Consider the following 23,924-nt stretch of genomic DNA (forward strand, 5'->3'; position numbering starts at 1 on the left):
GACAGGTGTGTGGGGAGGGACAGATGGATGGATGGTAGGGGGGTCTATGGGGATGGATCAGGGTGTGTGGGGGCAGACAGGTGTGAGAGGAGGGGCAGATGGATGGATAGATGGGGGTATATGGGGATGGATCAGGATGAGTGGAGGCAGACAGGTGGGTAGGGAGGGGCAGATGGATGGATAGATGGGGGTCTATGGGGATGGATCGGGGTGAGTGGGGGCAGACAGGTGTGGGGAGAGACAGATGGATGGATAGATGGGGGTATATGGGGATGGATCGGGGTGAGTGGGGGCAGACAGGTGTGTGGGGAGGGACAGATGGATGGATAGATGTGGTATATGGGGATAGATCGGGGTGTGGGGGGCAGACAGGTAGGTAGGGAGGGGCAGATGGATGGATAGATGGGGTATATGGGGATGGATCGGGATGAGTGGGGGCAGACAGGTGGGTAGAGAGGGGCAGATGGATGGAGAGATGGGGGTCTATGGGGATAGATCAGGGTGAGTGGGGGCAGACAGGTGGGTAGAGAGGGGCAGATGTATGGATAGATGGGGGTCTATGGGGATGGATCGGGGTGAGTGGGGGCAGACAGGTGTGTGGGGAGGGGCAGATGGATGGATAGTTGGGGGTATATGAGGGTGGATCGGGGTGAGTGGGGGCAGACAGGTGTGTGGGGAGGGACAGATGGATGGATAGATGGGGGTCTATGGGGATGGATCGGGGTGTGTGGGGCAGACAAGTGTGTGGGGAGGGACAGATGGATGGATAGATGGGGGTGTATGGGGATGGATCGGGGTGAGTGGGGGCAGACAGGTGTGAGGGGAGGGACAGATGTATGGATGGAAGGGGGTCTATGGGGATGGATCAGGGTGAGTGGGGGCAGACAGGTGTGTGGGGAGGGGCAGACAGGTCTGTTGGGGAGGGGGTGTAGCGGGATAGACAGATGACAGTAGCCCACGCCCAAATCCACCCCCCTCTGCCAGCCCCGCCCCCTCCCCTGACACGTCCCCCCACCTGCCCCCCAGCTCCGCGCGGCCCGAGGCAGCTGGGCCGGGCTGGCAGCCAATGTGCTGGGGGCGGGGGGAGGGGCGGGGGCGTCGCTCCGACGTCAGGGCTGGGCTCGGCCGAGCCGGCAGCTGGGGCGAGGATGCTGCACTGGGGACCGGCGGCCGCGCTCTCCGCCTCGGGCTGCAGCGATCGCGGGAGGCTTTAGCCCTTCGCCTGTGCCCGCGGCCGGCCCCGCCGCCCCAGCTCCCGCCAGAGCCGCTCAACCCTTCCGCCGCCTTTTCCCCCACCTCCCCCCGGGGGGCAGCCCGCGGAGCCCTTCTGCCCGGGGGGAGCGCAGGGTCCTTTGCGCCTCCATCCCTCTCTTCCTGCCTCCTTTGTGCTCGTTCCTCCCCAAGCCCCCGCCGCCCGCCCCCGTGGGGGGAGGGGGCGAGAGGGAAGCGGGGGGGGGGCTGGTATCACCCCCTGAGCCCGGCTGCTCGAGCTGCCCTCCTTTGTCAATTGCATCTGGAGAATCCCCTCCCCCCGGGCACCCCCCTGTGCACCCTCTCAGCCCCCCCACCCGTGCCCCCCTCTTCCCCCTCTGCCCCCCACTCCGTGCACCCCTAGGCTCTGCCCCACGCCCGTGCACCCCCCTGTCCTCCGCTCCGTGCACCCCTAGGCTCTGCCCCACGCCCGTGCACCCCTCTGTCCTCCGCTCCGTGCACCCCCCTTTGCCCCCACCCCGTGCACCCCTCTGTCCCTACCTCAGTGCACCCCCTTGTCCCCCATCCCGTGCAGCCCTCCTCCCCCTCCCTCCTCTACTCCCGCCCCCCCCCCCCGCTCCTGTGCATCCTCCTCCTTCCTCCTCCTCCTCCTGGCGAGGCGGCCGGATCCCGAGCAGGGGGTGGGAGATTCGCCCTGAGGATGAAGATGATGGCAGGCGGCTCGGTGCACCAGAACGGCATCTTCTCGGCCTCCCACCAGCAGCCCCAGCAGCCGCCGCCCCCCCACATGGAATCGGACCCCCCCGACTCCAGAAAGAGGCCCCTGGAGACCCCCACCGAGGCCATCAGCACCAAGCGCAGCAACACAGGAGGTGAGCGGGGTGGGGGGAGGGGGGAGTCTGCAGCACCCCACTTCCCACTGCGAGGACCTGTGCTGCCAGGGCAGATTCTCCATCCCCCCCCCCCCCCGAACGCCAGCCTGCCCCCCCCCGCTCCACCCCCAACCCCTGCCCCAAAGGTGGGGGGGGGTCTCCTGCTCCACCCCCCCGCTCCCCACGCCAAACCAATCTGCCCCCCCCCGACTATCCCCTTCCCTGCTTCCAGCTCACCCACCTGGAGAGGGGATCCCCACCCCCCATCCCACCCCCTCCCCGGATGGTGAGCCCCTCATCCTGCCCCCTCCCACAGATGGGGATGTGCCCCATCCTGCCTCCCACAGATGGGGATCCTGCCCCCACCCCACATATGGAGATTTCCCCTCCATCTTGCACACACACCCCACCCCAAGGATAAACAATTCCCCCCCATCCTGCCTCCCACCCTATAGATGGGGAACCCACCTCTCCATCCTGCCCCCCACCCCATGGATGGAAATTTCCCTTCCATCCTCCTCCCCCCCCAACAGGCTCCCCCCATCTAGCATGTAAACCCCATTGCTTGGATTCCCCACCTGGGACTGACCCCCCCCCCCCGCCCACAATCCTAGCGTTAAAAAATAATAATCCGATTGCTGTGAAACGCTGGGCACTGGCAAGCATCTGCAGCCTTCGGCGGGGGGGGGGGGGGGAGATGTCAAATCCCAGCCCTCTCCTCCCTTTTCCCTGTGTGCCCCCCCCCACACACACCAAAAATAATCGCAACAGACAGATCTATATCCAGCTGCAGTGTCAAAATGGAGGCGAGAATAACTGTCCATTTGATAGCGGCTTGGTGGGGGAAGACGGGAGGGGGGTGTGTGTGACACACAAACACACACACAAACACACACGCAGGATGGCAAAGCTGTCACCTCTTCCCAGCCTTTGCTGGAGGATGTGAAGGGGGCAGAGGGCAGGAAGGAAGTGGCGTAGATGCCGGCAGAGGGCGAGGGAGGGTGGCAGCTGGGGTATTTGAAAGACACTGCGTGCGTGGGGCGGGGGACGGCTCGGCAAACAATACGTCTACAGCGAGAACCTTGCAAAGGGCCAAGATGCCGGAGCTGTCTGTCTTCCCCCACCAGGGCCCGAACGCACACAGTAAGCGGCCCGGCCGCATCCGGCGGGCCACTAGCCCCATGCGAACGGGCCCTTTCTCCAAAGCCGCCCGGAGCCCTGTTTTCCGAAGCGAAGGAGGAAACTGGCAGGGGGTTGAAATCCTCCGCACCAGGTGGAGGACGGCGCTGAAATTTCAGGCGCCGAGGGCCACCGCTCTGGGTCTCGGCCTTGGCATGGCTTTGTTGCCCGGGATGGGGCCGGTGTGCGTGTGTGAACTGGCCGCCGCGCTCGCCCACCATCACCCTCATGATGTAATTAACATTTAGAGCTGTTTGCATTTGGCCTTTTGGCGAGGAGCGATAAATAGTGCAGCTGAACGCAGATTCCTCCAGGGAATCGGCCCGGCGGATTATCATCGCTGTACTGATGGGGCTAATGTACCGGCAGGGAGGAGATTTCCAAAAGCGAGGCATAAATTAGAGCGATAAAAGACCAGACACCGGGATAAAAGAACTGGGGCATCTTAGCTCGGTGGGAAGGGCTGGAATGAGGGGCCGAGGGAAATGACACTGAAGCAAGGATCTGGGCTGTTACCCGGATATTTGGCCGTTGGTTTTTCGGTCCCGGTTGCATTTTGTGGTGTCTCTGTTTTTTCACCGAGGATGGACGTGGGGTGGGGGGTGGGGGTCAGATTGATCTCGGCGGTGCTGAGGTGTGTGGGGGAGGATCTCTGATTGGGGGCTGTGATGGAGAGACAGGTCGGGTTGTTGGAATCTGGCCTGCGTTGGCAAAAGGAGGCCGGTTGCCAGGGCAATGCGCAAGAGCAGACGTGGGGTGGGGGAGGGATCCCGGTCAAAGCGCCAAGCCGGCTGGGGTGGGGGATGCAAGGGGCGCTGGGGAGTCCTAGGTCTGAGTGGGAAAAGATCGGGGGCAGGGGAGAGTGGAAATGGGGTGGGGTTTGGTGTTGTAGAGCCCTGGCCTGTTTGAGGAGAGGGGTCCCCTGCAAACCCAGGCTCCATCTTAGCTGAACCCCTCAAAGCTCCTGGTCCGAGCTGCTGCCAGGGGATGGGGCAGCAGGATGCCCTCTGGCCTGAGGGTCCTTCCCCTCCGGCGTGGCTGTCTCTCACTGGCAGCCCCCGTGCATGCTGGGGCAGGGATCTTGGCCTGGTTTGCAGCGAGGCGGTGGGTTCGGCTGGTGCCCCTGGGCAAGGAGGACCGAAGCCAAGGGCAGGAAGGTGAGCGAGGCTGGCACGGGGCCCTGGGGCCAGGCTGGAGCAAGGCTCCAGTTGGGATCAGCCAGAGCTCCCGGTTCCCATCCCCTCAGCCCACAGAACCATCATCAAGGGCAGCCTTGAGCGTGGGTCCATCCAGACTGGCTGGGGGGTCCACGGGGCCCAGCTGGGCCCTGCTCTCCAATGATGCGCTTGGGGAATTTCCCAGAATTCTTTGCTTCGGGGCCCTGCCCAGCAGCGAGGCTGGCCTGACTGCTCCCCCCAGGATGGGCTGGGCAGTTTCCCTCAGCCCAGGCAGTGCGGGCAGCGGTGCTGGGCACTGGAGGGGCGGCAGGATTCCTGGCGTGCACTGGCACAGCCGTGGTGGCACAGGCCCTCCAGAAGGGGGCTGACGTATAACATGGACAGGGCCCAGGTCTGGGTCTGCCTGTCTGTCCCAGCAGTGAATCAGGGGGACCCTCTGGTGGGGATTTGTAGGGCTCTGATCTCGGTCACTGTGTGTCTGGGCAGCAACCGGCGCGATGGGGCCCTGATCTCGATCACTGTGTGTCTGGGCAGCGCCCGGCGCGATGGGGCCCTGATCTCGATCACTGTGTGTCTGGGCAGCGCCCGGCGCGATGGGGCCCTGATCTCGGTCACTGTGTGTCTAGGCAGCGCCCGGCGCGATGGGGCCCTGATCTCGGTCGCTGTGTGTCTGGGCAGCGCCCGGCCCGACGGGGCCCCGATCTCGGTCACTGTGTGTCTAGGCAGCGCCCGGCCTGACGGGGCCCTGATCCCAGTTCCTGCAGGGCCGCTGGAACAATTTGTATCGTGGGGGTGCTGAGAGCCATTGAACCAAACTATAAACCCTGGATATAATGGAAAGCACGTCAAGCCTGGGCATGCAGCAGCACCCCTGGTTCCAGGTCCTGTGGGTTACTGTGTGTCTGGGCAGTGCCTGACACTAGGGGCCCCGAGCCCTAGGAGCTCCTGTAATAGCCCTATTAATGATGAGCAGAAACCCCAACCCGCCTCCCCACACACCCATGCACTTCCCCCCGTGTAAACGGAACATGGTGTCTTTGCCTAAAATGAATTGAGGGGGGCTGAAAAATATCAGGGGTGCCCGACCACCTGCACAGTGGCAGGGAATAGGACCTAGGCGTCCTCACTCCCCGTCTCCCTGGCTCTAACCACTGGCCCCGACTCCCCTCTCAGGGCTGGGAGTAGGGCCCAGGAGTCCTGATGTGAAAGTTCCTTCTTGGGATGTACCTTGCACAGCCAGAGGGGTACGGGCCCATGCCTTAAAGGGACAGTGGCCCATATCTGTCTCCCCTGCCTCCATCCTGCCTCTGGGGCTAAGCGTTGGGTTTCTGTGCTGAGTGGTGGTTCTAAGGTCCGCTCCCTCCAACTGGGCCGGGGTCAGTGCTCTCCACAGGCGAGGGCTGGCGCCCAACAATATTGACCAATCAGGAGGCCCCTAAATCCTGGGGGAGGGGCGGATTGAGGTTAAAATCTCCCAGGGATCAGGGTGCCCCTTGACGCAGAGCGGGGGGTCCCGGTCGGTGGCCAGGGCTCTGGCAGAGGCAGATGCTCCACGCGGATCGGCTTGGAATCCATTGCCTCCTGTAATGACTTAACTGGCTTAATCTACCCCAGAGGTGCCTCTTTAAGTGGATTTGGGCTGAGAAGCCTCCCCGTCAAGCCAGCTCTGTGGCAGCTCAGGGAGGCTTGAGCTGGAGATGTGCCAGCATCTCAGAGCGGGGCGGACACCTGCTGGGGGATGGGCGACGTGGGGTCTTGCACCTACACCCCCCGTATGGGCCCCAGAGTCCCAGCTCTGAGTGGTGTTCTGGACAGGGGCTGGCATGGACCCTGCTGGTGGCTGGGAGACAGGTGATCACAGCCCTGCAGGTATCTGGGGCTGGGTGGAAGGGCCAGGGCGTTCTCCTGCTACTTCCAAGTGGCAGAACTAGGAGGCACCTAGCTTATAAGGGGAAAAAATCGGGGTGACGTCACGGTAGTGGTCTACTATGGAGGTGGATGGCGGAGTATCCAAAACACAAGACCTGGTAGTAACGGGGGAAAGTCACACGGCAAACCTCAAACTCTCCAATAAGTTCTTGGACTGTACCGGGGACAGTGTCTTGTTTCAGAGAGTGGAGGATGTAACCGGAGGGCAGCTGTTGGATTCTGACCGACAGGGTAGCAAATCTGAAGGTGGAAGACAACTTGGGTGAAAGTGTCCGTGAAACGATAGATTTCATGATTCCAAGGAAGGCGAGGAGTGAGTGAGAATAAGGATGGTAGACATCCAAAAAAACATTTCTTAACAACCTCAGAGAGCTGGTAGGTGAGGTCCCTTGGGAAGGAAAACTAAGGGGTGAAAGAGGTCAGGAGAGCTGGAGGCTGCTCAATGAGACAATAGTAAAGGCATGACTGCCAACTGTCCCACTGCAAAGGAAAGCTAGGAAGAACAGTAAGAGGCCAGTATGGCTCCATCAGGAGCACTTTAATGCCCTGGAAATCAAAAAGGAATCCTACAAGAAGTGGAAACGTGGACAGATTGAGGAGTACAGAAGAACAGCACAATCACGCAGGGACAAACTCAGGAAGGCTAAGGGACAAAATGAGTATCTCCTAGCAAGGGACGTCAGCGGCAATAAGAAGAGGTTCTTTAAATGCATTAGGGGCAAGAGAAAGCCGAAGGAAAGTGCAGGTCCTCTGCACAGAGAGGAAGGAGAGCCAGTAATGGACAACATCAAGAAGGGGTAGGTCTTTAATGCCTACTTTGCTTCAACTTTCACTAAAAAGGTTAATGGCGACCACAAGATACTCAGCACAATTAACAGTAACAAGCGGTGGGGAAGGAATTCCAGCCACAACAGGGAAAGAACAGGTTAAGAATATTGGAACAAGGTAGATGAATCCAAGCTGGCAGGGCCTGATGAAATTCACCCGAGGGTACTTAAGGAACTAGCTGAAGCTGAATCTCAGAACCCGTTAGCAATTATCTCGGAGGTTTCACAGAGAACAGGTGAAGTCCCAAAGGGCTGGAGAATCGCAAACGTAGAACCTAGCTATAAAAGGGGGAACAAAGGGGACCCGGGGAATTATAGACCAGACTAGCTTTGACACTGGGAAAGCCACTGGAGCCAATTTATTAAACAATCATGTTGTTCAAACCTGGAGGACAACAGGGTTAGAAGGAACTAATCATGCCAAACAAACAAAATTTCCTTCTTTGACAGGGTTACGAGCCTAGTGGATGGGGGAAGCAGCGGGACCCCGGGTCAGAGCAAGTCTGGGGGGGCCCTCCCCTCTCCTTCTGCCTATGGTCCCGCCCCTTCTGCCTGCAGCCCCGCCCACGGCCCCACCCCATTCTGCCCCTTCCCTCCACAGTCCCACCCCTGTTCCACGCATGGTCCTGCCCCATTCCGCCCCCCCACCACACACCCGTTTGCTCCTTTTTGCCACACCAAGACCGGAGAAGCTCTGTCCCCGCCGCCATGGCCCCGGCCGCAGCAGGGAGCGAGAGCTCCTCCAGTCCCGGGGCTGCCGCTGGGGCTTTGCCCGGTGCTTCTGCCAGGGAGCGGGGTCAGGGCACTGGGGCTTCTCCTGCCCCAACCGCCTGGCGCCTCTACTGGGGAGCAGGGTCGAGGTGCGGGGGGCTCCCCCACCATGCCCTTCTGCTGAGGAGTGGGGGCAGGGCACAGGGATTTCCCCTGCCCCTCCCTGCCCACCTGGTGCTGCTGCTGGGAGGAGAGGTGTCAGGGCCAGGGGCTTCCCCCACCTGCCTGGTGCTTCTTCTGGGGCTCCGGGCCTCTGCTGGCCAGCGGTGGGTTTTTTTCCAGGGCCCCCGAATTGGCCAGGGCCCCTGGGCACGGGCCCCATCAGCCCGAGGCTAATCCGCCACTGGATCTATCTTGGTTTTAGAATGGATTTTGACACACTCCCTTCACAGCGTTCTCATTAGCAAAGCAGGGAAAGGGGGCGCTAGATGAAATGACTGTGAGGTGGGTGCACAGCTGGTTGAAGGATCGGACTCAAAAAGCAGCTATCAATGGTTCGCTGTCCCACCGGGAAGGCATCTAGAGGAGGTCGGTCCTCGGTCCGGTCTGGTACGAGTCAATATTTCCATGACTGACTTGGATAATGGAGTGGAGAGGATGCTTATAAAGTTTGCGGATGACACCAAGCGGTGGGGGAGGGGGTTTGCAAGCATTTCAGGGGAGGGCAGGGACAGGATTAGAATTCAAAACGACCTTGACAAATAAGAGAATTGGTCTGAAATGAACAAGATGAAATTCAATCCAGACAAGTGCAAAGTACTGCACCGGGGAAGGAAAAATCGACTGCACAGCTACAAAGTGGGGGTCTAACCGGCTAGGTGAAAGCGCTGCTGGAAAAGAGCTGGGGTGATGGCAGATCACGAACTGAATAGGCGCCAATGAAGAGACACAGCTGCGAAAAGGGCTAATATCATTCCGGGGGCATTAACAGGAGTGTCCCGCTCTGCTCGGCACTGGGGAGGCCTCAGCTGGAGTCCCGTGTCCAATTCAGGGAAAATGTGGATAAACTGGAACGAGTCCAAAGGAGAGCCAGGGCCAGGAGAACTCTCTGGGCGAGCGGGCAACTCAATGGCAGAAGAAATTCAGTGTCGATAAATGCAAAGCGATGCCCATGGGAAAACTTAATCCCAACTCTGCATACAAAATGATGGGGTCTAAATTAGCTGTTACCACTCGAGAAAGAGATCTTGGCGTCATCGTGGGTAGTTCTCCGAAAACATCCACTCAATGTGCAGGGGCCGTCAAAAACGCAAACACAATGTTGGGAACCATCAGGAAAGGGGGAGATAACAAGAAAGCAAATATCACAACGCCACGATATAAATCCATGGTACACCCACATCTTGAATCCTGCGGGCAGTTCTGGTCGCCCCATCTCAAAAACGGTATATTAGAATTGGAAAAGGTTCAGAGAAGGGCAACAAAAGTGATTGGGGGATGGAACCGATTCCATATGAGGAGAGATTAGAAAGACGGGGACTGTTCAGCCTGGAAGAGAAACGACTAAGGGGGGATATGATGGAGGTCTATGAAATCATGACTGGGGTGAAGAAAGTGAATAAGGAAGGGTTATTTACTCCTTCTCATAACACAAGAACCAGGGGTCACCCAATTATATTAACAGGCAGCAGGTTTAAAACAAACAAAAGGAAGTATCTCGACATACAACACAGAGTCAACCTGTGGAACTCCTTGCCAGGGGATTTTGTGACAGGCAAAACTATAACAGGGTTCAGAAAAGAATGAGATAAGTTAATGGAGGATGGGACCATCAATGGCTATTAGCCAAGATGGTCAGAGGACGCAACCCCGTGCTCTGGGTGTCCCTAAGCCTCTGACTGCCGGAAGCTGGGAATGGGCAACAAGAGATGGATCACTCCATAATTGCCATGTTCTGTTCATTCCCTCTGCAGCACCTGGCACTGGTCACTGTCAGAGACAGGACACTGGGCTACATGGGCCATTGGTCTGGCCCTGTATGGCTGTTCTTATGTTCTAACTGGAGGCTCAGGGAGGCTAAGAGAACAACAGAGCTTTGACCTGCCGGCTTGTAGCACGTGTCGCTGTCCATCTCTGTGTCCATCAGTCCTTCCCTCCCTCTGTCTGTTGAACTCCCTGCTACTGGATGCAGTTGGGGCCAGGAGTGCAGCAGGATTCCAGATGCTGACCTGGATAATGGGAACAGCCCGGGTTAGGTTAGTTGGGGAAAAGCCCCTTCCTCTTCCCAGGCCATGAGCCCTGGGTTCAGGTTATCTCACAATTGTCTGCCAGGGGGTTTCTCCCTCAGCTGCGGGTGGTGGCCACTGTGGGAGATGGGACGACAAGCTAGATGGGCCTGTGGTGGGATATTGACTCCTGTGCTCCCTGCCAGTCCATTGCAGGTTTCAGTGGCTGCACTGGCATGGCCGATCCCCAGGCATCACCACTACTATTGTGGGGTGAGGGGCACCCCACCACTCACTCTCTGTGTGGGGAGAGGCCTGGAATAAGCTTTGGCCCTGGACAGCCCAGACTTTAGCTGGAGTGTGGACCTCAGCTCCACAGAGATGTCTTGGTGGGCTGCGCCGCACCTCCCCTCCCATTGGTGACCTCATGGCCACGCCTCCCCTCTGATTGATAATCAGCTTCACACCCGAGTCAGCCACAGCTGTGGCTGATGTAACCCAGCGACCAAGCATGTGCCACGCCCCCCTCTTCTACTGGACGATCTGTATAACAACCCGCTACTGCTACCAGTTGTGGAGTGACTCGCTTAGCCGAAGTGGCAGAGGGCCGTGTTGTGGTCCCCGAATCCGAAGCCTGCTGATGACTCGGAGGGGGAGAGGGGGTCATTATGCCAACCTGGAAGAGTAATGAGGAAATTGTTTAACGAGGAGCTGGGATGATGGGTGCTTAGTCAGCACCGTGGGAGCAGCCCATTCTGCATGGACCATCAGATCTGGGAGCTGCTGGTCCAGGCTAGAGGGGAGGAGGCCCCAGGCAGATTGGGGGACAATGGCTTTAGCTGTGGGGCTGACGGGCCTCGTTAACGAGGAGAGCACCAGGCCGGCCACTCTGGGGCTTCCTCTTGTCCTAGGCCTCAAAGCTCAGCAGGGCCAAGCTCTGGGACAGTGCTAGCCAATTGGATTGCGCGGGCAGAGGCTGCGTCCTGATTGGGTCCCCAGCAGCCAATAATAGAGTTATGTGAAGTCAAGTAGCAAAATATGTAGATCTCTGCGTCCTGATTGGCTCATCAGGTGTCTCATAAAAATACACACATACAATGTATGCACAATATATCACACATGCACTCAATACACATGTATGCTGTCACATGCAATATACACTCAATACACACACAAACTCAATAGACACATATACACTCACATGCAATGCACACTCAATACACACAGAAACTCAATACACATGTATACAATTACATGCAATATACACTCAACACACACAATACACATTCGATACACACATTTACAAACACATGCAATATACACTCAAAACACACAATACACTCACACGCAATGTATACTCAATACACGCACACACTCAATACACATACATACAATATGCACAATACACACATATCCACTCCCATGCAATGTACACTCAATACACACACACACGTAATACACATGTATACAATCATATGCAATATACACTCAATACGCACAATACACTCACATGCAATGTATACTCAATACATGCACACACATGCCATACACACGTATACAACCACGTGCAGTACACATTCACTACATATTCAATTCACAAATATAATCACATGCAATATGCAGTCAATACACACAATGCAATCACATGCAATATACTCTCAATACACACACTATGCGCACACACTCAGTACATACATATACAATCACATGCAATATATGCAGTCACACACTCAATAAACACACATGCACACTCAACACACACTCACACACTCAGTACATATGCGCACCCATGAACTGAAGACACACATGCAGTATCCACATGGGCTGTAATTTCCCTGTGGGATTTCAATGGCCAGTTCTTGGCACCATTAACCTTGAGAGTTACCAGGAGAGTAACAGTGACTAGGAATCGAAAACTCAAATCCCTAAGCCGCTTTGCAGAACGTGAATGCTGGCTGCCATGATGCCCATGGCCCCCTGCGGGTGGATGGATTGCACTCTGCGTTAGCAGTGACAGAGGCAGAAATGGGAGCTAATGGCTGCAGCAGACGTGAGGGAAATTCACACCGGAAATACGGGGCACACTTTACCCAGGCAAGGGAATTAACTTGTATAACTGCAGACCCAGGGACAAGGGGATTTCTCCGTCGCTTGGAGGCTGGGTGTCTCTGTTCTAGCTCGACCACCAGATCTGGGCTCAGTGTAGGAATCACTGGGTGGATTCTATGGCCTGCATAATGCAAGAGGTCGGATGAGATTATCCAAATTAGTGGTTCTCAACCAGGGGTACACATACGCCTGGGGGCACGCAGAGGTCTTCCAGGGGGTACATCAACTCATCTAGATATTTGCCTAGTTTCACAACAGGCTACACAAAAAGCACTAGCAAAGTCAGTACCAACGGAAATATCAGCCAGACAAATGACTGGTTTATCCCGCTCTATGTACTGTACACTGAAATGTAAGTGCAATATTTATATTCCAATTGATTTATTTTATAATTACATGGTAAAAATGAGAAAGGTCAATTCTAGTGTGGCTGGGACACTTTTGGATTTTTATGTTCTGATTTTGTAAGCAAGTTGTTTTTAAGTAACTTGGGGGTCCACCAGACAAATCAGACTCCTGAGGGGGGTACAGTAGTGTGGAAACGCTGAGAACCACTGATCACTTCTGGCCTCCAAACCTATAATTACACCCGCAATATCCATGTGTGTATAAATGCATCGTTTACACCCACTTGCTGCTGTGGCGAGAGTACATCTGTGCGAGTATTACACGTCTCGTCACGTGCACGTGCGTTGCACACGCAACCTACCAGAGGGTGGTGCAAAGCAGAGAGTCATTTGCACGTGGCCCCTCGGTCATTCGCCCCAGCACCAGCTGCCATGGATCTGCAGCTATTTCAGAGAGCAGCATTCTGGGTGGGGGAGAAAGGCCACCAGGGAGCCGCTCCAGCTGAAATGTTTACGAGCACAATGGAGAGGCAGGGACTGTGTCCAGCGCTGTTTGAGACAGAGGAGTTCCCACTGGAGCAGGTGCAGAGCAGGGCTACTAGGCCGATCAGGGGACTGGCGAGCCAATCTCGCGAGAGAAGACTGAAAGAGCTGGGCTTGTTTAGCCTACAGTGCAGGCTGAGAGGGGATCCGATTGCTCTTTAGAAACATATTGGGGTGGAGGCGGCTCATCCAGTCCTGTGTCCTCAGTTCCGAGGTAGTTTAGCTTTTTACCAGATGCCGATTTCATTTGATTCCCCCACGCCCAGCCCCCCACATCAGGCGAGAATTCTTCCCTCTGCATCCTTCATTAATGAGCCGTGTTGCTGGTGGGGAGGCGGGGCTGGCGTGTGCCCAGAGGCTGGGGTGATGGGCATAAAGGAATGAAGTGAGTTGCTGCTGAAGGTTTCCGGGATGCAGGTAGCAATACAGACCCTGATCTTGTGCTTGAGTGAGGCATCACGGCTCATGCCCTGCCCCCAAAGTAACTATCCTGTGTGACGTCAGCGGATCTCACTATGTCCCCCACCCTGAAGAAGGCAATATCACTGTGGGTGCATAATGCTTATTGAGGCAGTGTGAGCTAGTGGGTAGAGCACAGGACTGGTATGCAAGAGACCTGGCTTCTCCCAGGCCTGCTGGGAGACCTTAGGGAAGTCACGTTCCCTCCCCCATGCCTCAGTTTCCCCATCTGTACTATGGGGACAAAGATGCTGCCCTCCTTTGTAAAGCATGTTGAGCTCTACTGAAGACAGAGCTAGGTATCATTAGTCTATAGCTGGGAGCATGGCCCCCGCCCCACCTTCCCAATGAGTCGACAGCAGCACCTGTCTTTGCGACGTGTTTGTACAGAACCGGGCCCAAATGCAACGTGCTGGTTAAGTGCATGGGTGGGCATGTCTCCCACTAGTGGCCAGGTACCGCAACTGCAACAGCTTAGTGCCAGCTCCCTTAGGGCCAATTCTATTCTTATCCCGCACCAGTCACTGGGGGACCTGACCTTCCAGTCGCGCGCTGAGCGGTGTGACTGACGTCTGTCACATGTGTGGTTTGTTCTCTCCCCGGGGGTCCCTGGATAAGGCCCCATGGTGGTTTGAATGCACCGGTCTGTGTAATGCCTGAGCAGTGGTTTTTCTTCTTAGCGGAGCAGCAGACCAAGGACACCCATTGTGCTGGGTGCTCTACAAATCCAGAAGAGGGCTGGGAGCCAGGACTCCTGGGTTCTCTCCCCACCTCCAGGAAGGGAGTGGTGTCCAGTGGTTAGAGCAGCGGGGGCTGGGAGTCAGGACTCCTGGCCTGGGTTCTATTCCCAACTCTGGGAGGGGAGTCTAGTGGTTAAAGCAGGGGAGGCTGGGAGTCAGGATGCCTGGGTTCTATCCCCAGTTCTACTGCTGAGCTTGGGCCAGTCCCTTCTTGGGCCTCAGTTTCCACTGCTGTGAAATGGGGGCAATGGAACTGTAGCTTCATTGGAGAGTATTTTGAAACGGACAGATGAAAAGCCTGGTTAAGAGCTAAGCACTGCTGGCATTATTACTCCAGCACTCCCCAGTAATGGCCTGATACGCTACAGGGTCAGGGCAGATGCTGCAGTACCCTTCCAGGGAATATTCAGTGGGCAGGTTTGGAAAAGTGGGGGGCCTCCAGAGGAGGTGTCTAGCCCCACAGAGCTCTGGTTGGGGGCTGATTTCCCCCCTCCCCCGGCAGCTCCATCCTGCCATGGCATCACTAATGCGTCTCTTCTCTCCTCTCTCTCCTCCAGAAGAGGGCGAATATTTCCTCAAGGTCCTGATCCCCAGCTATGCGGCCGGCTCCATCATCGGGAAAGGGGGACAGACCATTGTCCAGCTGCAGAAAGAGACGGGCGCCACCATCAAGCTCTCCAAGTCTAAGGACTTCTACCCAGGTGAGGTGGGGCCAGGAGCTCCCGTGAATCCCTGCAGATCTGAGGGTTGATAACTGAGGCGGGGGCGGGGGCGGGAGGCTCGGATCTTCTCCCCCAGTGATAGTCTCCTGCTGTGGTGGCTGGACAGGAGAGGACCAGGTTTGCCTTGATGCCTGGGCTCCGGTCCCCTGTGATCCGTCCTGGGGAGGTGGGCAAAGGGCGCTGGCTGGGGTAGATTCATGCCATCCGGGCAACCAGCCCATGCCTGGCTTTGAGAGGCCAGGGGGAAAATGCCCCTTGCACGTAACAGCCAAATACAGGTCGTACAGTTTGGAGGCAAGGCTGCCGGTCTGGCTTGCAAGGCCGGGGACTGTGTCCCGGGCAAGCAGCAGCTCTGGAAAGGGCTCAGGGGTCATGACGGGAATGTGCTGAGTATGAGAACAGAAATGGCGGTCACCAGGCTCCAGAGATAATGGCTCCCTCAGGAGAATGGGAGAATTCAGCCCTCTTGGAGCAAGTGGTTCAGGCTCTCTGCAGACTCAGGCGGTGTCACTGTGTCAACTACACCAGGGGCGGCTTCCCCCTCTCAGATAACGTGGCCGTTGGGTACGTGAGCAAGGGATGGCGAGGGGGAGCAGGGCGCTGGCCCTGCGGAGGCCAGTTACTGCAGCCAGTTCTGGCGTCCGCCCTTCAAGGATCCTGACATCTCGGCCGGGGGTCAGAAAAGAGCAACAGGCCCAAGCTGAGGGCTGGGAATCTGCCTCAGAGCCAGAGACTGGAGTACTGTAGTTGGCTCTAGAGAAGATTCAGAGGTGACCAGACCCCCGGCAGCCAGCACAGCCCTGGGGGGGGGGGGGGAGTTTCTGAGATCAGAGGCAGAGAGCAAAAGCCAATGGCTGGAGCTGAGGCGAGAAATTCAGATTGGGAATAAGGCACCGAGATTTAACGGGGAGCAGGGGGGAAGGGAAAGCAGCCACTCGAATGACTGATCCAGAGCTGGGAGTGGATTTTCCATCGCTTGGAGTCTTTACGCTGAGATTGGACGGCTCCGCTCTAGCTCGACCATCAGATCTGGGCTGGATGTGGGAACGACCCTGGGGGAGGGATTCTCTGGCCTGCGCGATGCAGGTGGCAGTATTGGTCCCTTCTGGCCTTACCATCTCTGACTCTCTGACCATTCAGCACCGGGCCAGCAGCCAGGCCTGCGTCGCGGCCCCAGGGGAAAGGAGCCCCCCGCCTGGCCTTCCCCAGTGCGTCCCATTGCCACGAGCCGAGCGAGTGGCAGGGCATGTGGGATCCGTATGTGTGTGTGTGTGTGTGTGTGTGGAGGGCCCTCCCATACTATGGGGAGGGGGCCTCAGAGGTGCAGGGTGGAGAGTACTGCAGCAGGTGGGAACCCAGGCCCCGCCCACTCACAAGGCTGAAGGGAGACGCCCCTTTGACCCCGATCCCTGTGAAACCCTCCTCCGTCTCCGACCCCCCAGGATCGTTACTTTGGGAAGTGGCTCCACCCCCTCTTTCCTCCAGGGCAGGACTGAGACCCACCGGTGGGAGCGGGGAGGTTAGCCCTGCCTCACCCCCTCTGTGAGGAGGCTGTTGGACAAGGGGACGAGGGGAACAGGACCTCCCATCCCCCCCGGCCAGCGCAGGGCCACAGCCCCACAGCCAGGCCATATTCGGGTCAACCCCCTTGGGGGTACTAGGCCACATCCCCCATAACTGAGCTGGGGCAGGCAAACTCCTCCAGAACTAGGACTCCTGGGTTCTCCTGGCTTGGGAGGGGAGTGGTCTCTAGTTGTGGACAAACGGGCTAACCCTGTCCTGGGTTGCATGAACAGGGGAATCTCAGGGGGAACAGGGAGGTGATTTTCCCTCTGGATTTGACCCAGGTGCAACCGTGGCTGGGATCCTGCTCCCGAAGGATGTTGATAAGTTGCCGAGAAGAGCCCTGAGAACAACGGAAGGGTTAGAAAACCTGCCTCAGAGCGAGAGACTCCAGGAGCTCAGTGTTTTTAGCTTGACAAAGAGAAGGGTCAGGGGGGACTTGGTCCCCGTCTATCAGTGCCGACATGGAGAACAAGGATCTAATAATGGCTCTAGCAAAGGTTGAACACGAGCCAATGGCTTGGAGTTGAAGCCGGACAAATTTAGACCAGAAATAAGGTGTAGTGAGTGTGATTAACCCTTGGAACAATTTACCGAGGGTCCTGGTGGCTTCTCCATCCCTGGAAATGTTTAAATCAGGATTGGATCTGCGGTAAAGATCGGCTCTAGTTCAAAGAGGTGTTGTTTCTGGGCAGTTCTCTGGCCTGTGTCATCCAGGAGGTCAGACCAGATGATCACAACGGTTCCTTCTGGCCTTGGAATCTATGAATCTGTGAGGGGAGTGGTGTGTAGTGGTTAGAGTGGGTAGCCTCCTGGGTTCTGGTCTCAGCTCTGGGATGGGAGCCGGGTAGATTAACACAATTTGTTGGGGAAGAGTCAACATGGTTTTTGTTGGGAAAGGGAAATCATGCCTCACCAGTCTATTAGAATTCTTTGAGGGAGTCAACAAGCATGTGAACAAGGGGGATCCAGTGGATATAGTGTACTTAGATTTTCAGAAAGCCTTTGACAAGGTGTAACGGACTTACAGATCGTGCCCACACACAAGGTCCCTCACCAAAGGCTCTTAAGCAAAGTCAGCTGTCGTGGGATAAGAGGGAGGGTCCTTTCATGGATCAGTAACTGGTTAAAAGACAGGAAACAAAGGGCAGGAATAAATGGTCAGTTTTCAAAATGGAGAGAGGTAAATAGTGGTGACCCCAGGGGTCTGTACTGGGACCAGTCCTATTCAACATATTCGTAAATGATCAGGAAAAAGGGATGAACAGTGAGATGGCAAAATTTGCAGACGATACAAAACTACTCAAGATAGTTAAGTCCAAAGCAGATTGAGATTTTAAAAAATGAAAAAAACCAACCAAACAAAAAAGCAGGTTTAAAACAAACAAAAGGAAGTATTTCTTCACACAGTGCACAGTCAACCTGTGGAACTCCTTGCCAGAGGATGTTGTGAAGGCCAGGACAATAACAAGGTTTAAAGAAGAGCTAGATAAGTTCCTGGAGGATACGTCCATCAATGACTATTAGCCAGGATGAGGAGGGATGGTGTCCCTGGCCTCTGTTTGCCAGAAGCTGGAAATGGGCAACAGAGGATGGATCAGTTGATGATCACCTGTTCTGTTCATTCCATCTGGGGCACCTGGCACTGGCCGCTGTCGGCAGACAGGACACTGGGCTAGATGGACCTTTGGTCTGACCCAGTATGGCCGTTTTTATGTTCTTATGGGGTGTAGTAGTTTCAGCAGCGGTGTGGGAAGTCAGGACTCCTGGGTTCTGTCTCTGGCTCTGGGAGATAGGTGGAGTGTACTGATTTCTGCCGGAGGGGCGGGAGGGTCTAGGAGCCAGGACTCCTGGGTTCTGTTCTGCAGCACTTAGCCACGGCCCCCGGGAAATGCACTGTGCCAGCCCCGCTAGGTTTCATTTTCAGGTCAAACACGGAAGATTAGCAGGTGGAGCTGGGTGGTGGGGAGGAAGCCGGTAGCCCCAGCTCAGCTATAATCTGTGCCCTGATTGCAGGGCACACAAAGTCAGGCCATCCCAGCTAAGCTGCTTTTCTCTGCATCTCCTGCTCTCGACTGGGGGATTATTGGGCAGCAAATCTCCAGGGATGGAGGGATGTTGCCAAGAGCCTGGAGAGGGGAGGGGCCAGCTTTTCGCTTAGTAATTACCCCAGGAGAAAAGGGGGTGTTCCAATCCCTCGGGAAAGGGGGAGGCAGCATCCCCCATCACCATGATAAGGAGGGAAGTCTGGGGTCTGCTCCTAGGGGGGTTCCTAACCCTGAGGGCATGAAGGGCTTGATCAGGACTGCGTGGAGAAGGCTGGGGCTCCTGGGACTGCAAGAAGGTAGCCTAGTGGTTAGAGCAGGGGACTGGGAGTCAGGACTCCTGGGGTCTATCCCTGGCTCTGGGAGGGGAGTGGGGTCTAGTGGTTAGAGCAGGGGGCTGGGAGCCAGGACTCCTGGTTCTATCCCCAGCTCTGGGAGGGGAGTGGGGTTTAGCAGTTAATGCAGCAGGGACTGGGAGTAGGGTTGTCACATCTCAGTCACAAAGCCACCATGATATGTAGGATGGTCCTGAGCCAGACAACTGGACAGCTGTCCGCATGCAATGAGGTCCCTGACTGATTTCCCAGGACAGCTAGCTCAACAAAGTGATGAGCCTGGGAAAAGCTGGGTGGGTGACAACCCTGAGTGCATGCCAGGACTCCTGGGTTCTATCCCTGGCTCTGGGAGGGGAGTGGGGTCTAGTGGTTAGAGCTGGGTCCCAGGACTCCTGGGTTCTATTCTCCCCTAGTTAGCAATGGCTTCACGGGAGTCACCTCCAGACATTCCAACTCTCACGAATTGACATGAGTGAGGCTTAACTTTAGTTAAACATCACTGTCAGCCCCGGGCCGGGGGCTCTGCTGGCTCTTGCTGTCAACCCTGGGCCTGGGGAAGCCACTGGGTCCTGCTGTCAGCCTGGGATGGGGGCTCTGCTGGGTCCCACTGTCAGCCATGGGACCCACCTTTTCCCATCGCCCTGGGGTGCACATTGTTTTGGGGAGACTCTTCAATACGCCTCCTCTGCCCGGGTTTGTACATCGCCTCCCCTGGCAGCTGCTTGGCGCTGTGCTGCCCAGGTTTCTCAGCTTTCTCCGCCACCTCCTCTGGGCACTGCTGCTGCTTCTGACCCTAAGGATCCCAGCATCTTCCTGTGCATCCCCCCCATCATGAGAGAGGGCTTCCGGCAGGAGCGCAGCAGGATGGGAGGCAATAGTAGGGCCGCAAAAGCTTGGGGGCGTTCATTGCTTTTGTGCAGCTCCATGCGTGATGTTCCTCCTCAGAGAGCGAGTCTTTAACGTTGCATGCGGTTGTTCCCCCTCCCCTCCAAACAGGGGCAGGGGGCCATTTAGGGGAGACGAGTGACTTTGTCATGCTGCTGCATGGGAACAAGTGAGTGCCCCGTGGCCTGGGCGGGCAAGAGACGGGGAGCGGCACCTGCGAGCCCTGCTCCAGAGTGTCTCTTTGCATGACTGGGAGAGCTCCTGCCGCAGGACCCCAGCGCCTCTTCCTTCCCAAGAGGAGGCAGCCCTGGGCGGAGGCCGGGGGGAAAAGCAAATCTTGTGGCAGGATCTCCTGATTTGTAAGCCAGGCTCGCGACTTTCGGGGTCTGCCTGGTGCTGTTGGGGTTAGCGGTGCTGCTTAGCGGTGTCCGTTTCTTCAGTGGCTGGCTGAGGGGCTTGTGGAGAGGGGTGGCAGGGTCCCCCCGCCTGCTGCCAGGGAGGGGAGGGAGAGATCCCCTAACCCGCGGGCAGGGGCTGGTGTGGCCGATCCCAGGGGCCTGGAGATGGAGGAGGGAGTCACACGGACACCACAGTGGTTCTCTGCAGCCAGCAGGGCCCTGGGTGCCTCCCCTGCCCCCAGCTGCAGGGCTGGGGAGGAAGCAGGAAGCTGGGCAGGGCTGGGCCAGGCTGGGAGGGAAACGGCTTCAATGGCAGGAAATGCTCCCCTTGATAAGTCAGGCCAGAGCTGTGCCGGCCGGTCCCTCCCCCGGCCTGGCTCTGTCCGGGGACCCCCCTGCCCCTCCCCTGGCTCTGTCCAGGGACCCCCTGCCCCTCCCCCGGCCTGGCTCTGTCCTGGGACCCCCCACCCCTCCCCTGGCTCTGTCCTGGGACCCCACCTGCCCCTCCCCTGGCTCTGTCCAGGGACCCCCTGCCCCTCCCCTGGCTTTGTCCTCGGACCTCCTGTCCCTGCCACCCGGCTCTGTCCTGGAACCCCCTGCCCCCAGCTCTGTCCTGGGACCCCTGCCCCTCCCCCGGCTCTGTCCTGGGATCCCCCTGCCTCCCAGCTCTATCCTGAGACCCCGTGTCTCCTGGCTCTGTCTTGGGACCCCCCTGTCTCTGCCCCCTGTCTCTGTCCTGGGACCCCCACATCCCCCATCTCTGTCGTGAGACCCCCCTGCCTCTACCCCCTGGCTCTGTCCTGGGACCCCCCCCCCGCCCCTCCTCCAGCTCTGTCCTGGAACTCACCTGCTCCCATCCCCCCGGCTCTGTCCTGGCACAAGCCCCCAAACCTCCCCCCTCCCACCTGTTGCACTGGCACAGCCTCCACATACACACGCTCGTGCCCTGCTCACACTCGCAGAATCGTGTGCCAGCCTGTGGAACCGCCACCTCCCCTCGCACGCCTGCCCCCCACACCTGCCCTGCCTCCTACCCTGCCCTCCTTGTGCCCCCTCGCACCTCCGCTCCCTTGTGCAACCAGTGACCGTCATCCACCCCTGCCCGGGAACTCTCCACTGCCCCCCCATCCACCCTGCTCCTCCAGTGGAACCCCAAGTTAGCAGGAGGGAAGAGCACCTGGTACCAAGAGGGGGTGACAAAAATGATTCCCAGGAACAGCCCCCCCGCCCCATTCGACTGCCTGTGACCTCTGCCCCAGCCCCTGGCCAGGGGCCAGCACTCACCACACCCTTTCCTATTTATCCAGCCTTTATTAGGCCTTGGCTGGGACAGGCCCTATTGTTTTCAGGGAAGCCAGTGGGGCTTTGTCACAATCTGGGGAAGCCTGATCCTGGAGTGCAGGGGGAAGAGCGCTGAGGGGGGGCCTTCCTGAACCCCTGCCCAATGAGCAGACAGTCGAATGGATGCTCCCAACAGCTCATAAAACTTTCCTCATGCCCCTTGAGGAGTCCACAACTCTCCCACCACCATGAGGCAGGGGAAGAGGTCATGTCTGCAGCCACTTCTGGGGTGGGACACAGCAGATGTTTAACAACCAACAGCAACCCTGTGCTTTAGGATAGGAAGTGAGGAAGGATACAATCTCTAGATGAAAGTGGGAATAGAACCCAGGAGTCCTGACTCCCAGCCCCGCCTGCTCCCATCAGTAAGAACGTAAGAAAAGCCAGACTGGGTCAGACCAATGGGCCAGCTAGCCCAGCTGGCCAGTGCCAGACACTTCAGAGGGAATGACCAGAACAGGGCAATTATCGAGTGATCCATCCCATGTCGTCCATTCCCAGCTTCTGTCAGTCAGAGGCTTAGGGACACCCAAGCCTCTGGGTTGTGTCCCTGTACATCTTGGCTAACAGTCATTGCTGGACCTATCCTCCAGGAACTTATCTCATTCCCTTTTTTAACCCGGTTATAGTTTTGGCCTTCACAACATCCCCTGGCAGTGAGTTCCACCGGTTAACTGTGCACTATGTGAGGAAGAACTTCCTTATGTTCGTTTTAAATGTGCTGCCTGTTAATTTCATTGGCTGATCCCTGTTTCTTGTGTTATGGGAAGGAGTAAATAACACTTCCTCTTCACTTTCTCCACCCCAGTCATGATTTTATAGACCCCCATCGTATCCCCCCTTAGGTATCTCTTTTCCAGGCTGAACAGTCCCCGTCTTTCTAATCTCTCCTCACATGGAAGCTGTTCCAGACCCTTAATCATTTCTGTTGTCCTTCTTTCTACCTTTCTCAATTCTAATATAGCTTTATTGAGATGGAGCGACCAGATCTGCACGCAGTATTCAAGGTGTGGGCATGCCATGGATTCATAGAGTAGCATTATGGTCTTTATCTTATCTATCCCTTCCCTAATGGTTTCTAACATTCTGTTTGCTGTTTTGACGGCCGCTGCACATTGAGAGGATGTTTTCAGAGAAATAGCCACAATGACTCTTTCTTGAGTGGTAACTCAAGCTAATTTAGATCCCATCATTTTATATGTATAGTCGGGATTATGTTTTCCCATGTGCATTGCTTTGTCTTTATCAAGTATCAGAGGGGGAGCCGTGTTAGCCTGGATCTGTAAAAGCAGCAAAGAATCCTGTGGCACCTTACAGACTAACAGACGTATTGGAGCATGAGCTTTCGTGGGTGAATACCCACTTCGTCGGATGTATGGGTATTCACCCACGAATACATGCTTTGTATTTATCAACGGTGAATTTCATCTGCCATTTTGTTGTCCAGTCATCCAGCTTAGTGAGGTCTCTTTCTAATTCTTCACAGTCAGCTTTGGACCCTATCTTGAGTAGTTTTGTATCATCTGCAAACTTTGTCACTTCTCTGTTTACCCTCATTTCCAGATCATTTATGAATATGCCGAACAGCACTGGTCTCAGTACAGATCTTGGGTGGACTGTGCTATTTACCTCTCTTCACTCTGAAAACTGACCATTTATTCCTACCCTTTGTTTCCCGTCTTTTAACCAGTTACTAATCCTGGAGAGGACCTTCCGTTTTACCCCATGACATCCTAAATACACTATATCCACTGGATCACCTTTGTCCACATGCTTGTTGACCCTCTCAGAGAGTTCTAATAGATTGGTGAGGCATGATTTCCCTTTACAAAATCTGTGTTGGCTCTTCTCCGAGATATTATGTAGGCCTCAACTGCAGTATTGTGTCCAGTTCTGGGCACCACGTTTCAGGAAAGAAGTGGACAAAATTGGAGACAGTCCAGAGAAGATCAACAAAAATGATAGAAAACATGACCTACGAGGGAAGATTGAAAGAACTGGGTTTGTTTAGTCTGGAGAAGAGAAGACTGAGTGGGGACATGGTAACAGTTTTCAAGTGCATAAAAAGTTGTTACAAGGAGGAGGGAGAACAATTGTTCTTGTTAACCTCTGCGGATAGGATAAGAAGCAACTGGCTTAAATTGCAGCAAGGCCGGTTTAGGTTGGACGTTAGGAAAAACTTCCCTGTCAGGGTGGTTAAGCACTGGAATAAATTGCCTAGGGAGGTTGTGGAATCTCCATCACTGGGGATTTTTAAGAGCAGGTTGGACAGACATCTGTCAGGGATGGTCGAGATAATACTTA

General features: G+C 56.3%; 1 protein-coding gene across 1 annotated transcript in view; it reads left to right on the top strand.

The window, feature by feature from the left end:
* The first annotated feature begins 1,877 nt into the window (after positions 1-1,877).
* Positions 1,878-23,924, top strand: part of NOVA2 (NOVA alternative splicing regulator 2) — a 35,900-nt gene continuing 13,853 nt past the window's right edge. The window contains exons 1-2 of the mRNA XM_044988171.1: positions 1,878-2,084; positions 14,889-15,032. Coding sequence (XP_044844106.1) covers positions 1,913-2,084; positions 14,889-15,032 — 316 coding nt within the window. The 5' untranslated portion in view covers positions 1,878-1,912. The remainder of the gene's footprint in view (positions 2,085-14,888; positions 15,033-23,924) is intronic.

Source organism: Mauremys mutica, chromosome 15 (genome assembly GCF_020497125.1).
Source record: "Mauremys mutica isolate MM-2020 ecotype Southern chromosome 15, ASM2049712v1, whole genome shotgun sequence".
Classification (NCBI taxonomy): domain Eukaryota; kingdom Metazoa; phylum Chordata; order Testudines; family Geoemydidae; genus Mauremys; species Mauremys mutica.